Source organism: Cololabis saira, chromosome 1, assembly GCF_033807715.1.
Source record: "Cololabis saira isolate AMF1-May2022 chromosome 1, fColSai1.1, whole genome shotgun sequence".
Classification (NCBI taxonomy): domain Eukaryota; kingdom Metazoa; phylum Chordata; class Actinopteri; order Beloniformes; family Belonidae; genus Cololabis; species Cololabis saira.
In genome coordinates, this window is record NC_084587.1 from 44393787 (window position 1) to 44417955 (window position 24169).

The 24169-nt window shown below is 41.7% G+C and overlaps 1 protein-coding gene across 3 annotated transcripts in view; it reads left to right on the forward strand.

Moving 5' to 3' along the window:
- Positions 1–19096, forward strand: part of pcdh10a (protocadherin 10a) — a 40692-nt gene extending 21596 nt beyond the window's left edge. Inside the window, exons 4-5 of one of the 3 annotated variants that reach the window (XM_061724473.1) lie at positions 14957–15340; positions 17959–19096. In XM_061724473.1, the coding sequence (XP_061580457.1) occupies positions 14957–15340; positions 17959–17978 (404 nt within the window). In that variant the 3' untranslated portion in view covers positions 17979–19096. Of the gene's footprint in view, positions 1–14956; positions 16011–17958 lie in introns of those variants that run through there. The other 2 variants (XM_061724480.1, XM_061724465.1) reach the window with 2 other exon arrangements.
- Positions 19097–24169: the final 5073 nt, after the last annotated feature.

Sequence of the window (24169 nt, forward strand, 5' to 3'; positions counted from 1 at the left end):
CGATATATTGTTACACCCCTATGCCTCACTGACACAAAAAGCACCTGCTGATGAGGATTTGTGCAAATTTTATGGCGTATTTATGTCCAGCTTCAGTTTGGTCGCTGATGTATTGTGTTAACGGTGGCTTTATTGCCGACCGAGCAAGCAGCTGCGTCGGAAATGAAAAATAAATGAAACTTATATGAATGTAAAATGTTATTCCTTTATAGCTCTTACGGTGTGTTTGCAGTGTATTTACTGCATCCAAGGAATAAAAACATTGTGAACCATCAGGTTGAGAGTCATCCATCATCAGTCGGGGGATGCTACTGAAATTATTTTTTCCTTCTGTGCGGCCCGGTACCAGATGACCCGGGGGTTGGGGATCACTGCTCTAAAGTCCATGCCAGATCAGCATTGATCCCCACCTGGGAACAACCCGGTCCCCTTTTAGGCAGTTCAGTTCAAAGAGAAACATCCTCCATTGTTTTCTGTCACTGTGACACATGACTCGCTGTAATGCGTCCGATTGGTTAGGAAGGCAGCCAATAAGAGCAGAGGGAGGGGCCAACATGGTGCTCATGAAGAACACTGAGATATAGAAGATTTAGACCCAAAGAGTTTTTAAGTCCAAATCTGTGTAAATACACTTCTGTGAAGGTTTATCAATGTCAGAATGGCTCAAAAATGAGGATTTGAGCGTTTAGTTTGGACTTTAGTTTGGAAAAGTCTATTTACTTTTAATCCTTTTCATTTGATGATTTAAATATAACATTTTAATTTCTTTTAATTTGTGTTTACAAACAATAATAAAACATTTGAAAAATACGCTAATAAAACTGCTTATTTTAAATATTTATTTAACAAAAATGAGACCAAATTGACAAAAACAAAAAACCTCATGTGGGCAATACTAAGTACCACAGTAGCTTGTAGCTACTGAATCAGCTTTAGCATCAATCGTCTCCTGTGTGACTTCATCAGTCTCCAGCATGGTTGGGAAGGAAGTTTGGATCTTTCTTCATCACAACATTGCTTCATTCATTGAGGTTTTGGAACATTTGATTGAGCACAGCTCTCGTTAGCTCATTTTAGTTAGGTTGGGGTGTGAATATTGACCAGACTGTTCCTACACCTTGGTTATTTTCTTTTGCAGATAGATTTACTTGCTAAAAATCTCTGGAATTTTGGTGGAATCATTTATTTTTTGTCCTTGCCCGGTGCAAATGACATAAATAAAGTGCGTGGTTTGGTTGTGAAAAAATAAAAGTAACGTTACGTGAACAATAAATCAAACGCTCCCTTACACACCTGCAGTGTATGTCTAGGAACATGCTATTCACAAAAGCACAAATAGTGGGGTTTTACTAATATTTATATCTTACAAATATTTTAAAAATTACAAAAAAACAATTTTGGACTCAGATTATATCGCTATGTTGGTCTCTCCTCAACCAGTCAGTCAGAAAACGGCAAAATGATTAGCGTTTTAAATCGTTGTCCTGATCTTGCGCTAGCCTCTAGGCTCCGCAGGTGAACAGAGTTCACGATTCACTGGATGACTGCGAGGCGCCCAGACGACCAGGCCCGGTAGCTCCAAATCAACAACCATCTCTTGAGACAGAAGAGACCTTGTCTTGGCAACCTTTCCAACAGACTGCACTTCTTCAGTCTTCTTTCATTGTGCAGATTGACTTTTTATGTATGAATGTTTTAATATTTCTCTGACCAACATGTGGTCTGATTCTCATCAGGGGGTAAATTAGCCAGACCGTTTACTCCTGGGAAGTTTGGGAACTGTCTTGAAGCTTTCTCACTGTAGAACATCAAGGTCCATAGAAGTGGATTCATAACCCTGACTCTTTCTCTCAGACCTCTGCTTATGTCTTTCCTTCTTGGCATTGTGTTAACGCACACCTGTTTTCTCCAGACCACCAAACCCTGAAAGCATCTGCACTAGGAATGGGTGATATTTTACCGTTCATGATTTACCGTCAAAAAAATTCCCCACAGTAAGAAATTGTCATCTCGCGGTAAAAACGATACATTCCCATTGATGACGTTTTTGTGTAAAGCTGATTTATGGTGGTGCGTTAAATCGACGGAAGGAAGGAAGGAAGGAAGGAAGGAAGGAAGGAAGGAAGGAAGGAAGGAAGGAAGGAAGGAAGGAAGGAAGGAAGGAAGGAAGGAAGGAAGGAAGGAAGGAAGGAAAAGAGCCAGAAAGAAAGGAAGAAAGAAAGAAATGAGCCTGAAAGAAAGAAAGAAAGAAAGAAAGAAAGAAAGAAAGAAAGAAAGAAAGAAAGAAAGAAAGAAAGAAAGAAAGAAATGAGCCTGAAAGAAAGAAAGAAAGAAAGAAAGAAAGAAAGAAAGAAAGAAAGAAAGAAAGAAAGAAAGAAAGAAAGAAAGAAAGAAAGAAAGAAAGAAATGAGCCTGAAAGAAAGAAAGAAAGAAAGAAAGAAAGAAAGAAAGAAAGAAAGAAATGAGCCTGAAAGAAAGAAAGAAAGGTTCCGGTTGATGAGGTTTTTGTGTAACAAACAAAACAAACATATTTGTTTTATCGTCATTTTTATCGTTATCGGGATAAATGCCAGAAATTATCGTGATACATTTTTTAGTCCATAGGTCCATCTCTAATCTGCACACATGCTGCTGATCGGCTCATGGAGGGCTAATAATTGGGTGCTTAGTTTTTGCCCACATTATTTTAACGTTTTACTTTTTTTCTTCTTCTTTGTTAAATCTATAATGTCAGTGTGAAAAGGGTTAAATATCGTGTGAGGCTGTGAGACCTACAATGCTGCAAAATGCCATAAACACACATTGGCCTTGCTGAGGGAATCCGGCAGTAAATTCAAGTAAATACCACTCAGGAGCCGATCTGGCGTTTCCACAGATTTCCGCAGGTTTCCTGCAGTGGTCCGTTTGAAATTTAGCGGAATACATTTTCCAGCTCATCGCCCCCTCCACGGCTACTGAGCGACCTTCCTCCTGAGCCAGAGGCTGATGACGGAAACACACCCTTTGGCAGTAAAAGTACAATCTTGGGCTTATTCTGAGGGGCTGTCAGAACAGACAAGTGAAAAGCGTGATGAGACATCCGATGGCTTGAAAATGTGCTGAATCAAAGCTGACATGTTCGCTAGAATACAAAAAAAAACGTCTCTGTCAGCTTTGATGCACAACTGCTTTTCTGCAGTTATACTTGTACAAATAATTTACTAGGTCATAATTTCACAGTGATTTCCACAGATCTCACAAGAAACTAACTCCTAACACATAATCTAATAAATCCTAACGTTCCGTCCAGAGATGTTTTGGGATACATAGCAGCATAATATACAAATCTGAATCAGAAAAATAGGCAAATACACATTTAAGAAAGTGATTCTTTCAGTCTTTACTGTTTTTCAGACAGTGTGGGCCCAAGATATTTCTTTATTCTAATCATCGTCATTTCATTTGCTAAATATATCAAGTACATCCATGTTTCCATTTCAGATCTGCAACAGATAAAGGATAGTGGGAAACACGGAAATTCTTCCAGATTCCTTGAAATCTTCCCATCTTTCTCTGAGAAACATTGTTTTAGAGCATTTTGATGCTTTTCTTCCACATTTGTTCCATCTTTGCTTCTCAAGGCCTTCCTTTATTTCATGGATACTGTTTTTACATCATAACAGTTTCCTGTTTCTACCACCTGTTTGTAACAACATCATTGTTTGATTTTGTTTCTTATAGTTCAAATAGGGTGCAAGGGTTAGTCGACGTTGTCGACAAAAATCAATAATAAAAATAGTCGCTGACGACTTTGATTGTCGACTATTGTCGCCACTAAAAATGAACAGAGTGAGGTGTCTTCTTTCTTCCCATCTCTGCTGAGAATTGCATACGTACAAAAGCGTTCAGCCGTTATTGTCACCACGCGTGTTTTTTAACACAGTGAGGCATCTGTCTATCTTCCATCTCTGCTGAGAGTTGCACATGTGCATTAGAGTCAGCCCCCGAGTCTCGCACTCAGAAGGCACGCCGATTTCTCCCAGTGGCCAACCGAGGTACTGCAACCAAAAATCCCATGGGGCCCAGAAAGCTTTTTTCCCATAGACCGCAATAGTAAAAGAGAAGCCTCTAAAACTGTTCACAGGACACCTCCAGCTGTAATCACCGGCAATTACTAATCTTTGTATTCTATATTTTTAAGTCATGGACTTTATATCCGTCAAAAATGTTTTATAACGGCCAGAAAAGTCAAAGAAAAGTCTCTTTCTGGGCGTGACGTCACAGCCGTGTCGGTGCCATTGATGTTGCCCCAGAGCATCATGGGAGGTGACTCAACTGCGCATGCTCTATGGGCCCCTTAACGCGGAAGTAAACCCGGAAGTCAGGAACTCATTTCGGCGTATGCGCTGGGTGAGCAAATTACATTGAAATGAATGGGCGGCCATTTTTGGTATCCTATCCAGTTAACATTATAGATCCATGATTAGAGTACAGCACCAGATAAACAATATGGCGTCGGCCGATGCATCACCACAGCGACTGGCGGCAAAGTTCATTAAAGGACATATTTTTGAATGAAATGTCCATCTTTCACGTTTTTAATTTGCAATTAGCACAACATTGAAACAACCTTGTGTAAAATTTAAAAGCTGAGAGCTAAACAAGAGCCAATTAATAATTATGAAATTTTATAAATTCAACGAGTCGGCTCCAACACTCGGGAGATGAGGAACTTTCTTCCATCTTGAAATGCAAAAATGGATGGATGGACAAAATGAAACGTCAACGTAAATGTACAGAAATAAATATCAAAGTCAAGTATGCAATCACTGCTTCTTTCATGTATTTTCATCCAAACTTTTTCTTCTTAGCTTTGTAAAAAGAGAAAAGGGGGGAGGGTTGAAATCATTTCTGAATGACAGGTACCCAGAAATAAAGATTTATACGTTTTGGGTCATTTAAATTGAGGCCGTCTCCCTCTGTCAAACTCTTCTCAAGTCTCCATGTGCAATCATCGGGTTTCTCCCGTTTTTCTTTTTTTTCCTTCCTTCCTCCATCACTCCATCCTTCTGCGATTGTCGAGGCCTCCTCTCTCCATCCTTATGGTTCCTGCAGTCTCTCTGTTTGTCCCGCCTGCTGTCTCTGTCTGTGCCTGCGTGACCCTAGCTGTAGGCCAGCTAGTCTGTTTGGCTCTCTGGCCAGTGTGCTGTCGTTTTGCAGTTTCCCGCTCCTAGTGGGGTCTTGGTCAGCGGTGACCTTACATTCACACAACGCACACTCCTCAGAGAATGAGAGAATTACCTACAGCGGACATGTGACGATGCACAATAACATTTAGAGCTTAAAGGTCCACTGGAGGGGATTTACAGTTACAATAAGTAACGTTGTGACTCAAAGCTGCAACGTTGAGTTGAGACGCTTCACACCGAGACGTTTTCTGCCTGTTTCTGTCCCCAGTAAGTGCTGGGTTCACAGTAGGAACAACAAAGATACTTCATAGATCTTGGCTTCCTCTTACACGCTCTGAGCCCTGAACCTGTTTGTATCTCTTGACAGTAGGAATGAGCGATATTTTACCGTTCACGATAAACCGTCAAAAAAATTCCCAACGATAAGAATTTGTCATCTCGCGGTAAAAATGATAAATTCCCATTGATGACGTTTTTGTGTAAAGCTGATTTATGGTTCTGAGTTAAATCCACGCGGAAGGAAGGAAGGAAGGAAGGAAGGAAGGAAGGAAGGAAGGAAGGAAGGAAGGAAGGAAGGAAGGAAGGAAGGAAGGAAGGAAGGAAGGAAGGAAGGAAGGAAGGAAGGAAGGAAGGAAGGAAGGAAATGAGCCAGAAAGAAAGAAAGAAATGAACCAGAAAGAAAGAAAGAAATGAGCCAGAAAGAAAGAAAAAAAGAAAGAAATTAGCCAGAAAGAAATAAAGAAATGAGCCAGAAAGAAAGAAAGAAAGAAAGAAAGAAAGAAAGAAATGAGCCAGAAAGACAGAAAGAAAGAAAGAAAGAAAGAAAGAAAGAAAGAAAGAAAGAAAGAAAGAAAGAAAGAAAGAAATGAGCCAGAAAGAAAGAAAGAAAGAAAGAAATGAGCCAGAAAGAAAGAAAGAAAGACAGAAAGAAAGAAAGAAATGAGCCAGAAAGACAGAAAGAAAGAAAGAAAGAAAGAAAGAAAGAAAGAAAGAAAGAAAGAAAGAAAGAAAGAAAGAAAGAAAGAAATGAGCCAGAAAGAAAGAAAGAAAGAAAGAAAGAAAGAAAGAAAGAAAGAAATGAGCCAGAAAGAAAGAAAGAAAGAAAGAAAGAAAGAAAGAAAGAAAGAAAGAAAGAAAGAAAGAAAGAAAGAAAGAAAGAAAGAAAGAAAGAAAGAAAGAAAGAAATGAGCCAGAAAGAAAGAAAGAAATGAGCCAGAAAGAAAGAAAGAAAGAAAGAAAGAAAGAAAGAAAGAAAGAAAGAAAGAAAGAAAGAAAGAAAGAAAGAAAGAAAGAAAGAAAGAAAGAAAGACCTTTGACCTTTAAACATCACTTTATTGGTCAATTTTTGCTTACAAAACATACAACATCTTAAAAAAACACAGAACTATTAGCCTAAAAAACATACCTTGTTTGTGTGTGTGTGTGTGTGTGTGTGTGTGTGTGTGTGTGTGTGTGTGTGTGTGTGTGTGTGTGTGTGTGTGTGTGCTTGTGTGTGTTTGTGTGTGTGTGTGTGTGTGTGTTAAAACCTGAGAGTGAGAACTTCATCCACCACACTGCACAGTACACTTCCAGCACCCCAAATACAGACAAACTCCTGCAGATTGGACACCATTTTAAAATATATAAACTCCGTCCTTATCCGTGCAGCCACCAAACCTCTAAGCATTAAGTCAACATTTGTAGATCCTGTCTCTTTTGTTTTGTTCCTCCTTGTGAGCCATACAGCCATTTTGGCCTGGCCTAACAGAAAATTGACAAGGCAGATTTTCCTCCGGTGTGCTGCAGAGTACCTAGGACCAAAGATAAACAGCCTGTCATCAAAAACCTGCCCCAAACCACCTAACCATCGCCGCAGCAGAGCAAAGAGGGGAACCAATCTGGGGCATGAGAGCCAAAGGTGCTGCAACGTTTCCTCACCCTGGCAGAAAACACAATGACTCCCTGCTCTAGGATCTACATGTGCCACATATCTGTTTGTGGCCACGGCCCCGTGCACCACCCTCCACTGGAGATCCGCACAGCGTTTCTCTATGGGAGGTTTGTACAGGGACCTCCAGCTGCCTCTGGGAGAAGACCCAGGCGCCAACACACCAGACCACCTCGACTCCCGGACACCAGCCAAAGATGTTCTGTTGAGAACCTTCACAGTCACTGTAGACAGACTCTTCTTGGATGCTTCAGAGAAGGCTGACAGTTCCGGTGTATGAAAAGACAGTAGAGTTCCACCTTCCTCCTCCTGCTCCTCCACTGCAGCGCTGATGGACAGTGGTGGAAACTCAGCCGACAACAGTGCTCGATCTTCCACAGCACTGCTCCCCAACGCCCCTCGAAAAAGACCAGGAAGACCATCCCGCACTTCTTCCACCAGCTTTCCCAGCAGGCGCAGAGACTGAAGGCCAGTTTCATGATTCAGCCTGGCCGCAGTCTTCCACTTTCCTGCTACCCTCAGATCCGCTATCTTCGTCATCCCTGCTGTTGTTAGGACTCTCCGTAGATTAGCAGACCCAAGTATCCTGCTCCGTACAAGTGGGTTATGGAACAATGGTTCTTCTTCCACACTCCCATACACCTGAGCACAGTCTCTCTTAGGTCTCAGGACCGTTTTCCAGGCACGGAGGACAGACTGATAGAAGACAGAGGTCCGTGACACATCCATGCCAGCAAAGTCCAGGAGAAACAGATGTTTATCGTAATTCAAGCTCTCCACTCTGCGTAGCAGTACAGAGGCAGTCTCAGTCCAGAGCTGCTGCTTATGATAAAGAAACCGCTGGGCTGTTTGAAGGCGAAAAGAAGTTATTCTACTGCGCAGGTCGACCAATCCCTGGCCTCCCTCTGACACAGGTAGAAACAGCACCGCAGCTCTGGTCCAGTGGTATCCTCCCCAGAAAAAGTCCACCAATCTGCGCTGTATGTCTTTTATCAATGCTCCTGGAGGTTCCACAACCATAAACCGGTGCCAAAGCATCGAGGCAGCCAAGTTGTTGACGACCAAGACCCTCCCCCTATAAGACAGAAGGGGCTGGACCCATGTCCATCGAGACAATCGGGCACTGATTTTCTCAATTAGACCCTCCCAATTCCTATTCCGGAAAGTCTCGTTCCCCAGGAAAACTCCCAGACACTTCATCCCCTCTTTGCTCCATTGCAGCCCAGCTGGCAAAGTTGGCTGCACCTTGTTGTTCCACTCTCCCAGCAGTAAACCCTCACATTTAGACCAGTTGACCCTTGCAGAAGAAGACTCTTCATACAGCGCCAATTTTTCTTTCAAGACTTGGATGTCATTTGGTCCAGTTACCAGCACAGTGACATCATCAGCATATGCCGATAAGCTAACTGGAATGTTGGTATCTTCTGCAAAGGTCAACCCCCCAAGGTCCTGCCTAAGGTGACTCAGGAGAGGTTCAATCGCCAGAGCGTAGAGCATCCCAGAGAGGGGACATCCCTGCCTAATACCCCTCTGGACCGGGACAGGTCTGCTGAGTCCTCCGCCCACCTTCAACAGTACGGTTGCTCCTGAGTATAAAAGCTTGATCCATGACACATATTTTTCCCCAAACCCAAAAGTTCTAAGTGTTTCAAACAAATAAGAATGGTCAACTCTATCGAATGCCTTTTCTTGGTCGATGGAAAAGAGACCGACATCCAGCTGCTGGAACCTGGAAAGGTCGATAATGTCCCTCAGCAGGAACAGGTTGTCTTTAATTGTTCGTCCAGGAATACAGTATGTCTGGCTGAAGTGCACAATACTGTCCATGCAGTCTTTCAGTCTGTTGGAGAGGCATTTTGCTACGATCTTGTAGTCAGTGCACAGTAGCGAAACAGGCCTCCAGTTCTTCAGTAGGCCAAGATCTCCTTTCTTGGGTAGCAGGGTCAGGACTGCTCTCGTGCAGCTTAGAGGCAGATTTTCAGAGTCCAGACAGTACTGAACAACCTCAGCAAAGTCCGTCCCTACAAGGCTCCAGAAACGCTTATAGAACTCCGATGGAAGACCATCAATCCCAGACGACCGACCACAGTTGAGCTGCTGGACCGCTGCTGACACCTCGTCGAAGGTGATGGTGTTCTCCAGCGAGGCAGCCATCCCTTCATCCAGCTGGGGTAGTCCCTCTAGGAGCCTAGCCATGGAATCTGAATTACAGCTACCAGCACTAAAAAGATTGGTGTAAAAATCTATGGCCAGCTTCCTCATTCCTGCTGGATCAGCTGTTACAGACCCATCAGGAAGCCTAAGATGCATCATCTGGTTGTTCTCTCTAACTTTCTTCTCTAATTTAAAGAAGAACCGAGTTGGAGCATCTATCTCTTTGATCGTGGTCATCCGAGTTCTTATCAGAGCGCCCTTTGCCTTTTCATGCAAAAATCTACCCAATGAGTTCTTCCTGCCTTCTAGAGTCCTGTTATTGCCGTCTGCCCCATTAATTACTCCATCTTCCAGTAACCTGATCTCTTTTTCTAGGTCTTCAATGGAGTGTCGCTCTACAGCTCCTGCATTTGACGCGTACTGTTGACAAAAACACCTGATCTGTGCTTTCCCAACCTCCCACCACTGTGCCAAATTATTAAAAGAATCTTTTTCCAGCCTCCATCGACTCCAGAAGTCAGAAAAAGACTGGCAGAAGGCCTCATCCTCAGTTAACCTTACATTAAAATGCCAGTAGGGGCAGCGCTGGCGGGGAGTCAGTAGTGAGATGTCTGATGTCACTAGGTGATGATCTGAAAAACCAACTGGTGATATTATGGACTTAATTAGCCTGTTGTTATAAGTTTGGTTTATATAGATCCTGTCCAATCTGGCAGCCTTTACACTCCCTTCGGTCACCTTCACCCACGTATACTGTCTGACTGACGGATTAAACTTCCTCCAGACATCTGTGAGGTCGTTTTCTGCCACCACACTGTTCAGAAAGGAACCTGATGCTGGATGAGACTCTCCCGTGTTCCTGTCTACGGACGGATGTGTGGTGCAGTTCCAGTCTCCTCCGACCACTATGACAGATCTACTATTAAACTGTTTCAGTTTGTTATTTAGTCGACGAAACAGTCTCAGGCGGTCAGCACCAGAGTTGTGAGCATACACGTTAATGAATACGAAGGGTATGTCCCTGATGGTCGCTTGGACTACCTGAACCCTGCCCTGCTCCACTTCACACTCAGAAACATTTGTCAGGTTCAGATGTTGTGAGAACCAAACTGCTACACCTGCACTGATGTTAGTGCCGTGACTAAAGAAGAGCTGCCCTCTCCATCTCATCCCCCAGTCTACCTCGTTATCTGAGGTACTATGCGTCTCCTGTAAAAATAAAACATCTATTTGTTTAGTTCTGCTAAGCTCAGCTAACGCTGCCTGCTTATTCTTATCCCTCCCCCCGTTCACATTAAGAGTTCCTATTTTAAGACCCTCCATGAGTAAAAGAGAGAGGAAGAAGAACAGAACAGTGAGACCCTTGCAAGAGATTAAAATCACCCTGTGTGCTTCACCCATTTTTTTTACATTTTTAGAGGAGCCTTTCCCCGCTTTTCTTTCCTCAGTTTTGTCAATAACCTTTTCAGCCGAAACATTTTTTGTTTGCTCAGTTCATCACTGGCCTTTTTCTTTAGTTTTAAAACAGAGTTTATGAACCGATCGACATCAGGGAAAAAGTCTGTTAATTCAACAGACTGTCTGCCATATGTTTCATCCAGGAAGAGATTGATCTCCTGTAGTGAATATAAATTCTGATCATCCTGTGACAATGTGTCTGAAAACTGTGAAAGGGAGTCATCCTCCAACATCTCCTCTTCCTCATTCACAGTGTTGGTCTCATCAGCCTGTCCACTATGGTTTCCAGCCTCTGTTACCTGAGTGTCAATCCGTCTTTCTTCTGCCTCTTCACTGCCTTCATCTACCTCTGCATGCTTCTCTGCATCATCAGACCGACTGCCCTTCCCCTCACGACTGTCCTGCACCGTGGTCTCATCATGCACCTCACTACAGTGCGGGGCGCTGGTCCCCTCTGTCTCAGCCTCAGGCTGTACGGCCCGCGGGGGCTCGATGACAGCGCTACCTGCAGCCTGGGGTTCATCTGCAGCCCGTTGCTGCTCACCTGCAGCCTGGGGTTCACCTGCAGCCCGTTGCTGCTCACCTGCAGCCCGGGGTTCCCCTATAACCTGGGTTTCACCCGCAGCCCGATGCCGCTCACCCGCACCGCTGCCCGCAGCAGCCCGCTCCTTGTGCGGGCATGCTGAGCGTTTATGACCGACATCACCGCACTCAAAACATTTCATACTGCCCGAGCTCGCATAAACAGTATAAAACCCATTTTCATGTTTCACTTTGAAGGAAACCTCCAAGTTCTGAGCAGGATCGTTCAGAAACATGAACGCCTGTCTCCGCAGAGACTGGACGTGCTGCAGCTTGGCGTCTTTACAGCCGAGCCGAACAGTCTTAAACCCGCTGGCGAACTTCCCAAAGCGGACCAGCTCTTTCTCCAGTAGTTCATTGGGGATGAAGGGGGGCACGCCTGACACAGTGACCCGTGCAGATGGAACAAACAGCGGTGACACAGCCACGTACAGATCATCCAGCACCACGCCCTTCCCGACCAACTCATGAACCAGGCGCTCCTCACGGAGAAACGCCACCACGGCCTTATTCATCCTGGAGCCGTACGTGATGTTCTCATGACCCACCTGTTCTCCCACAGCCAGGAGAACCCTCTCCACGGTGTAGTGTGGAGCAGCCACCACCCTGACACCATGCCTGATGGACGGCGGCGAACCCTCCCCGGGGAGGGACGCCATGCCCGCTAAAACACGATCCTGTACACGTTTTACTTTCAGAATCCACTAATGATGAATTAAAGTCCCCTTACCTACTCGTGAAGAACAGTCTGGAAAGTTGAAAAAGTAAAAAAAAACACCATTTCACCATCCAACACTCACTCCGTGTCTCCGCACGCTCTACAGCCGCTCACACACCTCAGACTCCCAGCATGCAGTGCGAAAGACAGAAAGAAAGAAAGGAAGAAAGAAAGAAAGAAAGAAAGAAATGAGCCAGAAAGAAAGAAAGAAAGAAATGAGCCAGAAAGAAAGAAAGAAAGAAAGAAAGAAATGAGCCAGAAAGAAAGAAAGAAAGAAAGAAAGAAAGCAAGAAAGAAAGAAAGAAAGAAAGAAAGAAAGAAATGAGCCAGAAAGAAAGAAAGAAATGAGCCAGAAAGACAGAAAGAAAGAAAGAAAGAAAGAAAGAAAGAAAGAAAGAAAGAAAGAAAGCAAGAAAGAAAGAAAGAAAGAAAGAAAGAAAGAAAGAAAGAAATGAGCCAGAAAGAAAGAAAGAAAGAAAGAAATGAGCCAGAAAGAAAGAAAGAAAGAAAGAAAGAAATGAGCCAGAAAGACAGAAAGAAAGAAAGAAAGAAAGAAAGAAAGAAAGAAAGAAAGAAAGAAATGAGCCAGAAAGAAAGAAAGAAAGAAAGAAAGAAAGAAAGAAAGAAAGAAATGAGCCAGAAAGACAGAAAGAAAGAAATGAGCCAGAAAGAAAGAAAGAAAGAAAGAAAGAAATGAGCCAGAAAGAAAGAAAGAAAGAAAGAAAGAAATGAGCCAGAAAGACAGAAAGAAAGAAAGAAAGAAAGAAAGAAAGAAAGAAAGAAAGAAAGAAAGAAAGAAATGAGCCAGAAAGAAAGAAAGAAAGAAAGAAAGAGAGAAAGAAAGAAAGAAAGAAAGAAAGAAAGAAAGAAAGAAAGAAAGAAAGAAAGAAAGAAAGAAAGAAAGAAAGAAATGAGCCAGAAAGAAAGAAAGAAAGAAAGAGAGAAAGAAAGAAAGAAAGAAAGAAAGAAAGAAAGAAAGAAAGAAAGAAAGAAAGAAAGAAAGAAAGAAAGAAAGAAAGAAAGAAAGAAAGAAAGAAATGAGCCAGAAAGAAAGAAAGAAAGAAAGAAAGAAAGAAAGAAAGAAAGAAATGAGCCAGAAAGACAGAAAGAAAGAAAGAAAGAAAGAAAGAAAGAAAGAAAGAAAGAAATGAGCCAGAAAGAAAGAAAGAAAGAAAGAGAGAAAGAAAGAAAGAAAGAAATGAGCCAGAAAGAAAGAAAGAAAGAAAGAAAGAAAGAAATGAGCCAGAAAGAAAGAAAGAAAGAAAGAAAGAAAGAAAGAAAGAAAGAAAGAAAGAAAGAAAGAAAGAAAGAAAGAAAGAAATTAGCCAAAAAGAAAGAAAGAAAGAAAGAAAGAAAGAAGGATAAATTCCCGTTGATGAGGTTTTTGTGTAACAAACATGGATCTGAGAGCGAGATAGATTTATAGTGAAAAAGGTGGAGTTGAATTGGTATTTTTTTTATCATAATTTTTATCGTTATCTGGATAAATGCCAGAAATGATCGTGATACATTTTTTAGTCCATACCGCCCATCCCTACTTGACAGAGATAACATGCTACGACATCGTCACCCTCACTCTCCGTTTATGTGTCCTGCTCCCTTCTTCACGCGCCCTCCTCTCTCTATCCTCTCTGATAACGTCATTAACAAAACTATTTTGCTCGTCAGGTGTGGCCATGTTTGATATTCTATTAAAGCTTCTTAGCAGTCAATTTGACCCTTTTTCAGCTACAGTTTGGTTTCCAGCGGGCATTGTTTGTCGCCGGGCCGTCTCTTTTGTGGTGACTGACTGGAGTGGGATTAAACAGCCAGCCAGTTGGATATTGGTGTTGGTTTTTGTGACACATTTTTATCGAGATGATCTCTCTTTTTTTGGGAAGGATGATGAAATATGGATTCACACTTTGCCTCATAGAATCTGAAAATCAATTGAGTGTCTGAGGCTGCTGAGGAGGGGGACGGGGACGGGGTTGAAGTGTTTTCGTAACACCACAACACTCATTGCACATTTCATTCAGCACGAATGCTGAGAGGAGGAAAGCAAACAATTCTCTTCATCAGTTCTGCTCTTGTCTCCGATGAATAACTTTTGCTGCACTTTTTCCGCCCATGACGCTGGCAAATGATGCGGTCTCGTTCCTTCATAAACCCTTCCCACTTCACCCCCCCCCCCTCCCCCCCCCATCCCCCTAGGGCTGGGCGATATGGACCAAAAGTCATATCTCAATATTTTCTAGCTGAATGGCGATACTCGATATATATCTCAATATTTTTTCTGTGCCTTAATTGGTGTTTCCCCCAAAGCATTATAGCATAGCATCTCTGTTAGCTTCATTGTTTTCTGAGGCAAACCCTTAAAAAAACAGTCAGTTTTAATACAAAGCCTCGTGCCAAATGTCACACAGGTTCATTTATTAACAGAGGTCTGCACAATATCAAAATGTATAAAACAAATGAAATAAAAATAAACTGCCTGCATATATAGAATAAAAATGCTTCTTGAATAAAATAAAACCAATATCCCTTTCCTGCATAACAATTAAATTAAAATACACTGTGCAATTAATACAATGTAGACAGTAACAGGCAGACTTTTCCACTGAGGTTGACAGTTGTGCAAATAACAAAACATTTGTGCAAATCTCAAATAAAACATTCAAGTCAATTTGTCACAAAATAAGCTATATCAAAATCATGAAAAAAAAAAAAAAGTAAAAAAAAAAAAATTTTTTTTTTTTTTAAATCGATATAAATGATATTGTCTCGTACCATATCGTGTTTGAAAATATATCGATATATATTAAAATCTCGATATATCGCCCAGCCCTACCCCCCCTCCCCCCCCCATCTTTCTTCTTTCTTTCTGACAATGGTAATGCAATTAAATGTTGCACGTGCGTCCCTGCCTTCCATCTCATGCCTCATCCTCTGTCTGACTGCTGTCTGCAGGCACCGACCTGTTCTCCAACTGCACGGAGGAGTGCAAGGCCCTGGGTCACTCCGACCGCTGCTGGATGCCGTCCTTCGTGCCGTCAGACGGGCGCCAGGGTCCGGACTACCGCAGCAACCTGCACGTCCCCGGCATGGATGCCACGCTGCCAAACACTGAGGTACCCTCCTCTGTCGACCTCTCCGAGCACCTCACCACGACCTCGTCCACCGCCTCGTCCAACGATAGGTCATTCTCCACTTTTGGCAAGGACGGCCAAAGATCACAGTCACACCACAGCCTTCACCATCACCTCCATCAGCAGCAGCAGCAGTACAGCTCCAGCACGCTAGAGAGGAAAGAGTATGATAGGGGGACGCTCCCGTACAAACCCACCTTTCTCTGTGAGTATCAGTATGAAACCTCGCTGGGACCGCTCGACTTCGGTCTGGTCCAGTATAGACACTAAGGAGGGGGGACTGGGACCATGATTCCCTGCTCATTCTGATCTGGACTTCTTACGTTGTTCATCAACATTTTGTTCTTCTGTTTTTAAGGAGTTGAAAATATCATTTTATGTTTTGTTGCATTTTTTTTTTTATTTAATTTTTTTTGTTTTGCATTTGTTTTTGTCAAATGTAACTTGTTCTATTTTTACCAAAGTCCCTTTTTCTAAAAATCCTCTTTTTTTTAATCTAACCCCACCTTAATCCGATGCTGCTTGTAATCATGTGACTTACTCTACAATAAACTACGTATGAATTGGATTCATGTCCAGCTGCTGTGGCCACGTTTTCTTTCTTTTTTCTCCTTTTTCCTTGGTTTTTTCTAAATTCCCCCCCTAAAAAGCTTTTCTATCTGATGCTCATATTAGTAAAGGTCATCCACACCTGCTGCATCACGCTCTCGATGAGACGCAGAGGAAGTGGAAGATAGATGATGCGCGACATCTATCTGTCTATTCTCTCCACATCTGCTTTCTGTTCCGGGGTGACTTCTCTGCTGAGTAGCCGAGTGGCAACACACACAATCTCCATCTTTCATTCCTTCTTCTTCTTCATCAATCTGTTGATCCATTCCTTCTTCTTCTTGTTTTTCATCACTCATCCTTTTATTTCTCCCTGTTCTTTATTCATCCCCTCATCATCTTTCTGTCCGTTTTCTTCTTCTTCTCTTAATATATCAGTTTTTTCTTCACTCATCCATCCATTTGTTCCAGCTTCATTTATCCATTTGTTCATCCTTCCTCTTTCCCTGTTCATGATTCCCATCCTTCTTTCTCCGTGTATCCATTTGTTCCATCTTGCCTCTGCATTAACCATTCACTCCATCAATTTCTTTCTTCTTCATGATTGAAGTCCATTTGGCACTAAAACAGACCGTTAAAAATTTAAGAGCGATATGAGACGAGACCGTGACATCAGCACACGTGCGTGTGTGTGAGGGAGCTGCAGATGACCCAGGTATGATGTCCGCATGATTCGGCAAAGGAAAAACATTTATCCGCTGGAATTAAAATTGCTCGTCTGCATTAATAATGAAGCTCAATGGGATTAATATAAAAAAAGGGAGGATATTTCTTCCTGCCTTCAACAGTTTGTTAAGCTCCCACATTATTGAATGTTCCATTACTGCCAGAGTCGGAGAGGGCTTGATAAACACTCAGCAGAGAAGTCATTTCCAGTTACATCACCATCCTCCATGATCCTGCATGCTGGCTGTCTTTCAGCTCAACCACGAGCGCCATGACGTGCTTTTATTTTGGCTTGTTTGTGACTTTAACAGGGCTGAGCAATCTTCCTTGGGCACACCAGGTCTGTGTGAGAAATAACTGTGATTTAGCCTTCAGGTGCGAGAACACTGCTCCAAATATAGCCAGTCGATGGCTTGGATAATGCTACCTAGGGCTGGGCGATATGGACCAAAAGTCATATCTCGATATTTTCTAGCTGAATGGCGATACTCGATATATATCTCGATATTTTTTCTGTGCCATAATTGGGGTTTCCCCCAAAGCATTATAGCATAGCATCTCTGTTAGCTTCATTTTTTTCTGAGGCAAACTCTTAAAAAAACAGTCAGTTTTAATACAAAGCCTCGTGCCAAATGTCACACAAGTACCTTTGTTAACAGAGGTCTGCACAATATCAAAATGTATAAAACAAATGAAATAAAAATAAACTGCCTGCATATATAGAATAAAAATGCTTCTTGAATAAAATAAAACAAATATCCCTTTCCTGCATAACAATTAAATTAAAATACACTGCAATTAATGCAATTAATACAATGTAGACAGTAACAGGCAGACTTTTCCACTGAGGTTGACAGTTGTGCAAATAACAAAACGTTTGTGCAAATCTCAAATAAAACATTCAAGTCCATTTGTCACTAAATAAGCTATATCAAAATCATTAAAAAAAATGTAAAAAAAATCTCGATATATCGCCCAGCCCTAATGCTACCATATATTCACTCGCTCCCAAATCCTCAGACGTATGTACTTTTTTTCTAATATGAAATTCTAAATAAATGGGTCCCGCTCTGCCGTGACGAAGGTTTTTGCTTCACATCCGCCTTTAAAAATATGAAGAATCCCAGAAGCTGAAACTCGATTAACCACCAGGCATCATGTTCTGCTTTTAAAAATAGCAGCGAAAGCAACTATGGCAATGCTCTGATGATCAGGGTTCCCTTGAAAAAGGACTTATAAATGTTTAATGAGCCATTTATAGATAATTGATGAAGCAATTAGAGCCCTGTGTATTTTCTTTGCGCGCATTCGCCGACAAATTTTGACGATTTATCCCTCGCTGATGGACATGTTTTTACCCGACTCTCAAATTAGTTTTATAACGACGCCGCGACGACCAGCATTTAATGGTGTATAAATAGCTTCACACGCAGTCCCTTTGTGGCACGTATCTTTCAAAAGATGATATTTTGAGCCTATTGTGTCACTAAAAAGCCTCCAGGGATGGGTGTCATTTGTCTTAACGAGTGTGTTCTTTGTCTTTTTCAGCCCGCAAAAGGATTTGCTAGTTCATTCCACGTGGACCTGTCAGAGACAGCGTGAAGTTCTGTGCGAGACCACCGACACTGATGCTAGTGGTAGCGAAATCTAAATGAGCAAACGGCAAAACCTGGACGAGAGCGACCTTGGTTAAACTTCATTATCTCGGGTGATGGACTGTAACAAAGCCTTGGTGGAGGCTGCCGGGGGGGGGGGAGGGGGGAGACGACGGAGGCTGAGTAGCTGTAAAGGAGAAATCCAAGGCCTTATTTCACTCAGCGGGACTGAGACCAGGGCCAGAACCCTCAAACATGTGAAGATTATAAAGTTTTCAAGAAAAAAGAAAAAAAAGAAACAACAAAAACTGCAGCAGCAGCAGCAGCTGGAATGAACCGGAGGAACAGGATATTGGGCCTAACGAACTAACGCAGAGTTTTCCGGGTTATTTTTGTTGTCTTTTTTTGTTTTTACGATTGAGGAGTTGGCCTCCAGAAATCTGTGTGCCTGTTTACATGAAAAGAGATAAAAAAACACGTAATATTTCCGTCCAAACTTCAGCCAACGTCACACGGAACCCTTTAGCTGTTTCTAAGGTCACCGCGAAAGCCAGCTGTGCAGAGACAATGAGGCGAAAGGGAGAAACAGCGAGCGATGTACAGGTAGAAAAACAAGGACAAGCAGTGATGATGTGCAGTACTATAAATTCTGTATCTCTGGTTTTTTGACTTAACTGTCTTTATATAACTTCTCTCTCTCTCTCTCTTTCTTTGTTTTTGTTTCTGTTGTTCTTTCCGTGTGGTTAAAGTGTGCAGACTCTAAAATATTCACGGTTGCAGGCAGGAACGAGCAGTCCAGAGCTGTTTTCAGCCCTCTTTCACGTTTAGCCACTTCAGGAAGGAGATTAGGACAAAAACACTGTGGAGACGAATAAGAAGCTCATGGATCTCTTGTTGCATTTATAAATAAAACACCACAAATGAATGTTCTTTTTTTTTTTTTTTTAAGTACTAACAGTCCTTAAGGTCCTTCCTGAGCTGACTGCACAGAAAGTGAATCGTGGTTCCCTTAACGCCATCGGCCTATACATAAACAATCAGACACACTCAATGGTTTTTATCATGTGTGCAAAGTGTTTACTGTGCTATTTTAAAAGCTTATAAATGAATATAAATCTATATATATAACTATATATAAATATATATATATGTATATATATATGTATATATATATATATATATATATATATATATATATACTTTTTTTTAACTGTGTAAGCATTCATTAGTTTTTACACTTCATTATGTCATCAAGTCTAAGTGCTATAAACTCAAAATTGGTGTCAGTTAATCTTGAGGAGGAAGTGCTTAAGCCTAAAAAGTAAACCTTCTTGCCAACCCACGATTACGTTGATACTCCTGTTTGTTACTTACCACTATTGATGGGAGCCAGGCCCGGATGTGTGCGGCGACGGCAATCGGCTTGTTTTGGCTTGTTGTATGTTTTTACTTGCAGAATATTTGAACATGTACAGGACGGAGGGACTTTCTCAGCCCAGCAGGACAACTAAGGTTTTACCGTCATAATAGAGACGCGTATACGCAGATGAGGCACACAGGGACGTAAATAGGCAATCACACACACATGCACGCACACACACGCACGCACACACACACACACGCACGCACGCACACACACACACACACAGTGGTGATTAATAAATAGTGTCAATGAAGATCTTCATTGAAGTGTGTTGTGTCACGCTGGTTTCGTATGTCACCTGTTAACCTTTAACCCTTTATTTAGCAGCCTGTCCACTGGCTCCTGCTCTCAAATCCCTCTGATAATCATCAACAGACATTCAGAAGCTCTGACACTGACAGGAATGTCCTCCCTCTTTGGTTGAAAAATAATCAAATAAAAACAATATATAACTGCAGACTGTGGTCATCAAAGTCCAAGCACATTCCTAGCAATAACCTGCCATTCAAACAGCCTTAATTTTCAGTTGTGTTTCTTGATCTATGAATGTGAACTTTTGAAAACTTTGTGTGATAGAGCCTTTTGAAGGACGTGGCTTTACTTTTCAGCAGAAGAAACGATTTAAAAAGGCAACTGAAACAGACTAATTCCTGTCTTGAGGTGATGCACAGCAAATTATCGGACAATATTGCCAACTGTTTTTATGAAACTCTATGTGTAAGAAGCACTGGGGGAGTGGAAATGTGTTTATAAAGCAATTTGTTGATAAATGGAACATGCATAAGTAAAAAAATGTCACATTTGACCCCCAGAATATGAAGAAAAGTATCCAGTTGGATTCATGAAATAATCATGAAATAATTAGAATGGACTTTTAAGAACATTGGTCAATCACGTTTGTAAATACTGGGTTCAGAAATCTGATTGGCTGTTATGCAGCCACTTTTCAAAATGACTACATCTCAAACATTGTATAATTATACCAAAGTTCAGGTTTTTAAAAGCAATTTTTTTTTAAATCTCAATTGGTTCATGACATATTGACGTGGGTAAATATGTAACATGCCCTTATGGACAACACCTCTCAACATTTTGTACAGTTTTTTTTATGTATTGATTGTTAGTCCAAAGTATTTAACTTGGTATTATTACATCACAAGAACAACCAGAAAATATTAAGGGCACACCTGGCAGGGAGGGATGAAGACGCTGTTAAAATTCATTTAATGAGCAATAGTCCACAGAAAACGTAGCCCATATTTAATAAAAAAATGGTCAAGTGGCCTCAGATGAGTTCATTCTGCTCCCAATGGAACATTTTTGTGGCAGAGGCTGGCAGGAGTTAATAAGTTTGATGAAGCTTTCAAGGAATCAGTCCGTAGTCCTCACGGCTCTCGAGGTATGAGGCAGCATGTACATCTCACAGCACCACTTTGGGACCTGAGAAGGTAATTATTTCATGTTTATTTTCTGTGTTGCACAGGCACTTTTAGGATTAAAAAAAAAAACACTAACTTTAAAAACAGCTTCCCTGCTTGGACCCTAAAGAGAGCATTCTGACCCAGTGATGACACCAAACATGTAGTCAAGCGATCTCTGAATATACTGTAACTTAACTTTCAGACCGTACTTTTAAAGAGACCATGGGGGTTATATATGAAGTGAAGTCAACAAAACTAGGCTTCCTTTGGCTTGCAAAACACTAAAGCTGTAATTCAAACAACGAAGGAACTCTGGTAGGAAATCGTTAGCTGCACAAAATAGTACATTTCTCTGGAATATTAAATGGAAATGCAATGCCAATACTGTTGTTCACGTGGTACAGCTCCACAGACAGATGTGAACCTCTAAAACAGAATCTCACTTTGTATGCTTCTCTGATTTTGTCTTGACACATTTACTAATGGCGCTTTTGCACTAGTCCCGTCTCCGCCCGGCTCGGCTTGGTGCGGCCCCGTCTTGCACGTTTGCACTAGGGGCTGAGACGGGTAGAGCCGCTCTAAGCCGATACTATTTCTGTAACCATTCTGGCGAGGTTCTATCCGGGCTGAGCCGGGACTATTTCTGACGTCACCACCCTCCTCGCCACTGATTGGTCGGGGGGCCGGCAGACGTTTGAATCAGGAAGCTGGAGTCAGCGCGAGAGCGACCCGCGGCTCGCTGCGATTTTATTATACAGCGCAAACGTCTGTTTGGTGATACAACTCTGAGGTGCAGATGTTCATAAACCTGGTGGCTGAGGAGAGAATTAAAAAAGGGATGTAGACGGGCTGTTTTACTCTCAGCCGCTCGCGGCTCCAGCTGATTTCTGATCAGCGCCGACATGAACAAAGCGGTTGCGCAATCGAGTACGTCACATTAGCTTCACCACAACCTGCCCACTTCTCACCTGGCTGTGGAAAAACACACGGGTGGAGCCGCGTCGAGCCGCGCCGGGCTGAAGCGAGACTAGTGGAAAAGTGGCATTAGTATCATCAGTTTAGGACCAACATGTCAGTAAATCTGGACTTCATGGTTGCCATAGTAAAGTGACAGAGTCTGTAGTTGGATTAACTTTAACAGTTGGGTACCACTATGGGGAAGTCACATGGTAATCTGTTTGATTGTAGACATTTTTTCTGCTATTATACAGTACGTATAAAAAGAATAGTTTGCGTAAAGATAATGTTTTCTTTGGACTTATGTTGTTGAAACGCTCTGCATTGTTTACCTGAGGCCTCCATGGGGCAACATAATCTCGATGAAGATGTGAGGTATGAGCCCACTTGGATGTACGTGTTTTAGTTTTTTTTTTTTTTTTAATTCGAGAGGATTTTATTTGCCATTCTTGTGTCAGGCTTCCCACCCACTGAGCACCATGAATATTGAGCAGAGCAAAGCAAACGGGACGCGGCTAAACCAAGAGGCAGACATTTTGGTGGAACCACTCTCAGTGTCTAAAATCACAATGGCTGATGGACTGCTGCACTTCCAGGTCTAGTGGGACCCTCTGGTCACTGGGATGCTTCTTTGACACATAATGAACATCTTGTAACCTGCCCTTAGTAGAACATCACTTATGACCATCTCCTCCAAATGTTATGATAATTCACACATCAAGGTGGATTGTCATTAAATACACACAATACACATATATATGTATATATATATATATATATATATATATATATATATATATATATATATATATATATATATGCATTTTCATTTACATTTTTGTCTTCTCTTCAGAAATTGGTCTCGTACTTGTTTGGATATATCCAGTACTCGAGTTGTAAAAACAAATCAGGGGGGATGGTGGATTTGATCATATGGGGACAGATAATTTGTGCTGATTACAAATAATATAATATATTACAAATAATAGCAGTGACCAAAACACCTGCAGAAATACTGCAGGAATGACATAGCAGCAGTTAAATGCAGCCTTCTGTAAGCTTTAAATATCCACTGGGCTTACATCAAATACATCAAAACACAACAATAAAAAACACTTTTCTGAACTTATCAATATGACTCTGTCCTTCACAGGATAAGTAACATGGATCACTGCAAAAACTCACAATCTTAACAAGAATATTTGTCTTATTTCTAGTTAAAATGTCCTAATTTTAGTAAAAAAAAAATCTTATTACACTTAAAACAAGACTCATCACTGGAAAAAACAACAATTTTCACCTGTTTCAAGTAGATTTCACTTAAAATAAGTAGAAAAATCTGCCAGTGGAACAAGTTTTCTTTGCTTGTAATGAGAAGATAAATCTTGTCCCACTGGCAGATTTTTCTAATTATTTCAAGTGAAAATTTACTTGAAACAGGTGAAAATTGTCAAATAAGTTATTTTTCTGGTGATGACTCTAAATGTTGAAATGTTAAAACCACATTCATTGATGAAATGACATAAGGGATGGAAAGGAGGGATGGCAGTTTTACAGGGGGGATGATTTGGACCGTTTTTATTTCAGGGGGGGATGATTTGGACCGTTTTTATTTCAGGGGGGATGCCATCCCCCCTCATCCCCCCTCAACTCCAGTACTGGATATATCAGTGTGGATGTGAGGACTGGATGCTGCAACAATTAAAAATCCAGTTGAAACCTTTAATTAAAGTGACTCCACTGTTACCACCAAGAGAAAACTAACCAGTCTCAGCAGGAAAAGACAGAGACCACTGGTCCAATCAGGGCAAGAAAGCTTCTCAATACTTGAAGTCATTCCAGTCCACTTCTGTTGGTCTTACTGCCGCTTTTAGCACATGAATTTTTATGAAAAGACATTCACCAATCCCAAAAGATTGTCATGGATTTTCAAGATGCAATCACCATGGTTTTGCTCTACTTTCCTCATTCCCTGACCTCAATAATTCCTCTTCAAAAAAGGAGAGAAAAAATCTCATTCCCACCCCCTCACTCCAGTGTGATCTTCACATAGCTTGGCACGGGCTCACATACTTACAAGAGGGGGTAAAAGAAGAAGAAGAGCACAGAAGTGGCTGCATATCAACTTCAGGGTCATGAGAGAGACACAGAGACACAGAGTTGAGTTTGTGCCTCTCACTAAGTAGCCCCCTTTAAAAAGCAGGATCACATGTGACCAGTGCCCGCCTTTGTGAATTAAGGCACTTCAGGGTCCTGATTAAAGCATTACCCAGAAATAATCCACGATATGTTCATTTATGAGACTGGGAATCTTAGAAAGAAAGAGGAAAGAGGTCGTAGGTTAGTTTAGCCTGGATAGAAAT